Source organism: Myodes glareolus, chromosome 6 (assembly GCF_982192425.1).
Source record: "Myodes glareolus chromosome 6, mMyoGla1.1, whole genome shotgun sequence".
NCBI classification, from domain to species: domain Eukaryota; kingdom Metazoa; phylum Chordata; class Mammalia; order Rodentia; family Cricetidae; genus Myodes; species Myodes glareolus.
The window spans coordinates 103,711,017-103,717,140 of NC_142031.1; the positions used below are offsets into that span (position 1 = coordinate 103,711,017).

At 38.4% G+C, this 6,124-nt stretch overlaps 1 protein-coding gene across 1 annotated transcript; it reads right to left on the reverse strand.

The window, feature by feature from the left end:
• Positions 1–2,909: 2,909 nt before the first annotated feature.
• LOC125397617 (vomeronasal type-1 receptor 90-like) lies at positions 2,910–3,827 on the reverse strand. Its single transcript, XM_048430064.3, has one exon. It carries the CDS (start codon positions 3,825–3,827, stop codon positions 2,910–2,912), a length of 918 nt encoding a protein of 305 aa, XP_048286021.3.
• Between the last annotated feature and the right edge of the window lie 2,297 nt (positions 3,828–6,124).

A 6,124-nucleotide genomic window follows, 5' to 3' on the forward strand; every position in this document is an offset into this window, starting at 1 on the left:
AAACAAACATTAGACACATGGACCAATGTAAAGAATTTGAAGATTTTGAAATTAAACCACACACCAATGAATCCCTGATTTTTGTAAAAGAAGCTAAATCTATACACTGGAAAAAAGAAAGCATCTTCAACCATGGTGCTGGCATAACTCGATGTCATCATGTAGAACATTGCAAATATATCCTTGTCTATCACTATGTACAAAACTCAAGTTCAGTGGATAAAAGACCTCAACATAAATCCAAGTATACTGAACCTAATAGAACAGGAAATGGTGTTAACCATGAATGCATTGGCACAGGAGATCGCTTCCTAAATATAACACCAGCAGCACAGACACTAAGTGCAACAATCAATAAAGAGGACTTCTAAAATTGAAAATCTTCTATAAGGCAAAGGAAACTATAAATAAGGCAAAATGACAGCCTACAAATGGGAAAAGATCTTCACCAACCCCACATCTGACAAAGGGGTGAATTCCAAAATATATAAAGAAATCAAGAAATTAGACATCAAAGTACAAAATAATCAAATTAAAAATGGAGTACAGATCTAAATAGAGTATTCTCAACAGAAAAGTCTCAAAAGGCAGAAAGACATTTAAGGAATTGTGCAGCATCCTTAATCATCAGGGAAATGCAAATCAAAATGACTCTGAGCTACCATCTTGCATGAGAATGGTTAGAATGGCTAAGATCAAAAACACATCACACTTCTCTCACTTGGACTGGTTTCACTCACTGTTAGCAGCTTTTCTCAGCAGGTATCACATGACTCTGGCATCTCCAACAACCTGGGGTCTCTGAGGCAATCCATGTTTGACTTTCACAGCTTCACACAATGGCCAAGTTCTGCTGCTTTCTGGGGCTGTGATGTAACCCCTCATCCAATGACATCTTCACCAACTCTCTGTTTTCTCTGGTTTCCTTCACTGCCAAAGCTCAACTTTCCTGGAGCTAAGTGATAGGGAAGAGAAACTCTATTGAGAATATACCGTAAGAAAAAAAAACGAGTAGTTTTTTTTATTATTATTATCAATAAAAGAAAAACTCAGTGGCATACTGTGTTGCACACTTGTAATCCTGAGCTAGAGAGGCAGAGACAGGATTATCCCTGGGACTACCATCTTCTCCTATTTGGCAATCCCCAGGTCACTGCGAGACATCATCACAACCAAGGTGAGTGGATTGTGAAGAAAAACAGCAAATGTTGTCTCCTGGCCTCAATGTACACATACACACACATCATTCATCTGTGCACACACAGATGCATACACATGTACACAAAAACACACTGTACATCATATATATATATATAAACAATTTTTGTTTTACTAATAATATGTCAGTATTGATGAAGTACAAAATAGACACATGTAATTTTTTAATATAAGACTTAAGTACCTGTGGTAAAAAGGGAAAATTTTAAATCACAGTATTTTTATTGTTCCAGAGAAACTACACTTAAGACAGAGTTTTAAAGTTGCAATAGGGCATTTAAACTATTTTTGATGGCTGAGAGTAAATTAAATTCCCTTCAATAGAAAAACATATAAAGTCAGCCTCAGCAAGGAGCTTTCCGTGAGTAACCTCAGCATCAGGGAACATTTATGATATAAAGTAAAGAGGAGAGACTAAGAGAATCATGTGGGAATTTCAACTTGTGGTATACAGTGAACTAAAAAATATCTATAGCGCTTGGCAGCAGACATGTCACAGGAATATTTGTGTGTAGTAACACAAATTTTATTTAATTATTGAGAATCTTGATTTGAAACTTGAACTATTACAGAGTTTAAGAAGAATAAGTTTTCGAAAAAATTAATTGTGGCTGCACCGGAATGATGCCACAAAACATCTATCTGTATGTCCAGCTAAAGGAGTAGGGACAATGTCCTTTTCTGAACTTGTGGGCACCAGTTATTCACACATACATACATGCCAACACAATACTCATAAATATAAAAAGAATAAATAAGAGTTTTAGTGTCTAGTTTCTTGAGTTCTTTGTATATTTTGGAGAGCAGACCTCTGTCTGTTGAGCGGATGGTGAAGATCTTCTCCCAGTCAGAAGGTAGTCTTTTTGTCTTACTGACAGTGTCCTTTGCTTTACAAAAGCTTCTCAGTTTCAGGAGGTCCCATTTGTTCACTGATTCTCTTATTGTCTGTTCTACTGGGGTTCTACTTAGGAAGTGGTCTCCTGTGCCTATGTCTTGTAGACTACTTCCCACTTTCTCTTCTATCTGGTTCAAAGTGGTCAGATTAATGTTGAGGTCTTTAATCCATTTGGACTTGAGTTTTATGCATGGTGATAGATATGGATCTATTTTCATTCTTCTACAGGTTGACATCCAGTTATGCCAGCACCATTTGTTAAAGATGCTTTCATTCTTCCATTGTATACCCATATTGGAGCACTGGACTGAGCCTCCAAGTTCCAAATGAGGAGCAGAAGGAGGGAGATCATGAAAAAGGAATTCACGACCGCGAGGGGTGCGTTCACCCACTGATACAAGGGGACTGATCGAATGAGAGCTCACCAAGGCCAGCTGGACTGGGACTGAACAAGCATGTGATTAAACCGGATTCTCTGAATGTGGCTGACATAGGGGCTGACTGAGAAGCCATTTACAATGGCACTGGGTCTTGTTTCGTCTGCATGTACTGGCTTTTTGGGATCCCAGTCTGTTTGGATGCTCACCTTCCCAGACCTGGAGGGAGAGGGGAGAAACTTGAACTTCCCACACAGCATGAAACCCTGACTGCTCTTAGGACTGGAGAGGAAAGAGGAGAAGGAGTTGGGGGGAGGAGAGAGAGTGGGGGGAATGAGAGGGTATGGAGAGGAGGGGAGGAAGTGGAAATTTTTATAAACAAATAAATAAATAAGAATAAATAAATTCTTTATTAAAAATTATCTCTTTTTAATAATATGGTGGCACACAGACTGCATGTCTTTCAGCATATTGATTATTCTGTTATCAGAACTGAGTTGTATCAAAGGAGTAATTGTGGGATATACATTCATCACAAACTTCTGAACACATGGAGTGACTGGGTCGTACATTTGTAACAGGACTGCAGTGGATGAAATGATGAAATCCACCCAGTACGTGATCACAAAGAAAACCACCAGCAGCAAGATGGTCTTGGTGGCCCTTTTCTCAGGTGAATCTCTCAGGTGGTTGAGGCTGTGAAGATGCTTGTGTTGCCTCTGATGTCTGAACAAGATGATCACCATGTATGCATTTGTGGTCAGCATGACTCCTACAAGAAATATATCTCTGGAGGTTGTCACTGTTAAAATCAGTGCCCTAATGATGTAGTTCATGGAGAAGAGTGAGCAGAATTTAGTGACCTTCATCTGATTGGTCTCACTCACATTGGTAAAAGCACCGGCATAGATTATTCGGTGACTACTGAATGACAAGTTGAAAGACCAAATAAGTAAGAAAGCAGAAATCTTGTACTTTTCAATTTTATATTTAAATTTTGCCAACAAAGAGGTTCTGGGACTGATAGTGACAGCCTGGAACACACTCAGGAAGCAGGTGATGCAGATGGAGAGGCATCTCATCACCCTGCTTATGTAAAAAGTTGTCTTACATTTGAAGTCATTCTCAATGTTTAGTGATCCAAGTATGTCCCAAAGCCAAATATCACCTCCAGTGAGGACCAGCACTATGTGGATGAAGGCCAATTGACAGAAGATCATGTCCGTGGACTTAGGTCTGTGACATAGGATTATGAAAGTATAGAAAACAAGGAGAAATATATTGGCCAGAAGTCCAAGTCCAACTTGGAAATGAAGGACAATCCTTAATGAAGTCATACGTAGAAATTGTATTCACCTTTAGAACATGAAAATCAAAAATTAAACTTTTGCCCTGGCAATGCTGAAACATGCATGAGCAGCCCATATATAGTGGCTCTGAAGACCCTGTCCATGTTGGGTTTCATGATCTAAGTTGATGAGGATGACTGACCAAGTATCTTCCTCAAGAGGGCACCAGATCCCAATACAGATGATTGTGGAACCCTTATTTCAAATATCTGAAAAAAAAATAATAGAGTATTCACCAAACTTTTGATTCACTGGTCAGTATGTCTATATGATCATTCTTTTTGCCTATTTATTCTTGATTAACCCATATCTTTAATTCTAGTTCCACATTAGACCTGGCCTATGTTTCTAAATACTCTCAATATATCTCTTGGATATACAGCATTCTCAGCCACATCCTATACAGATTGCACACTTTATGTGCCTGTATTGCACCTAGACCTGATGCCTTGGAAATTCAATCCTGCTTATTTGACTTACATTGCCTCATTTTATAGTTAACAGTGAAAAGAGCAGTGATGAGAATAGAAAAGAATAATTATATTTGTACAACTGATTAAAAATTATATTGCTCTGAGGGTAATCACAAAAGAAACCCAAAAGAGTGAGGTGAGTCAGTTTTATATTCCATAATTTTAAAAAGCTCAAATTTAAACTATCCATATTTTCATTCATAATTCTGATGGAATCAGAGTTGTAAATTCATGATAATCCTACGATTTTAATCAGTGAGATGTCTATCTCTATTAATTTATTTATTTTTATGTTTCAATGAACTTCCACCCCAGAATCTGGAACTAAAGACATTGATACAATTGAAGGCCATTAGTGCACTTTCCACACCCTATTAATTGTGTAACCATTATTGTTATAAATGCTCCCAGATGTCTCCCAGTTTACTTCCCATCCATTTAAAACTTCTGTGAACTCTACTTCTGGTTTAAATATCAAACACTCAGCTATCAAGACAATTTTTTTTCAGAGCAGGACAGTGGTAGGAATACTATGATTCCTATGGGTTTTTAATCCATTCCTTGTTACTTTCCTACCTATTTCATCCTCTGTATTTATAACCTCCTCTTTAAATAAGAAACACCATTTTCCCTTTTTCCCTATTGGATCAGTGGTCTCCTGCAACTCCCCTGTACCTTCCTCCCACCTGCTTCTATACTTTCCTCCTTCCTGCTAAGGAGCCCACCCTTTCCCATTTCCCTGATAAGCTCACTTGTACACTGTTATTCTTCTCTCCATTGCTACCCACAATCAACCCCATCTTGGCCACGGTCCCATTTTGCTTTCCTGATATCTGTAGTTTACACAGGCTAAATACTCTCATCTGAAGATGTGGAGCTAGGAGCCCCCTACAAGGTAGAGCATGTGACATTAAGAAAAACACTGCTTTAAACACATTGTGTCAAACATGAACTTGCTAAAGGTGACCACATAGTGATCCTGTTTCAGAATCTCTGTTTTAAAAGAGATTCCTTCCCATGCAGTGGAAATAAGGGCCCCAGTGTTATCATATCTCACCAACACAGAGACAGTTTTTATAATTTCAACAAATAGTCTAAGCATTGGTGCTTTTGTTAGCTAATTAACCTGGTTACTTTTATGATTTTTATCAAAGTAGTATAATTTGTTACTTTAAAATCAACTCTGTAATAGAGAACTAGAAAACTATACCAACTAAAATTCTTGTGAGAAAGAGTGGCCATCTGTATTTTAAAGTTCACTTCTATATTCCACATAAATGTTGAAGATGGTTTTCTTCAAGAAACATTTATTATCATCTTTTATTTTATTTATAATACATTGCCTTATTTATAAATCATAGAGGTGTAGTTAATAAAAATGATTATACATATAGAGTTTGTCCATTAGCAATTTTAAAATTGAAATGTGCTATAGTTTAGCTTCCAAGATCCAAATGAGGAGCAGAAAGAGGGAGAACATGAACAAAAAAGTCAGGGCCACGAGGGATGCGTCCACCCACTGAGACAGTGGAACTGATCTAATGGGAGCTCACCAAGGCCAGCTGGACTGGGAGCGATGGAGTATTTGATCAAACTGGACACTCTGAATGTGGCTGGCAATGAAGGCTGACTGAGAAGCCAAGGACAATGGCACTGGGTTTTGATTCTACTGCATGGACTGGCTATGTGGGAGCCTAGTCTGTTTGGATGCTCACCTTCCTAGACCTGGATGGAGAGGGGAGGACCTTGGACTTCCCACAGGGCAGGGAACCCTGACTGCTATTAGGACTGGAGAGGGAGGGGAAGGTGGGG

Coding starts and splice junctions, on each gene's coding strand:
- LOC125397617 (XM_048430064.3), bottom strand. CDS start 3,827: ATGACTTCATTAAGGATTGTCCTTCATTTCCAAGTTGGACTTGGACTT.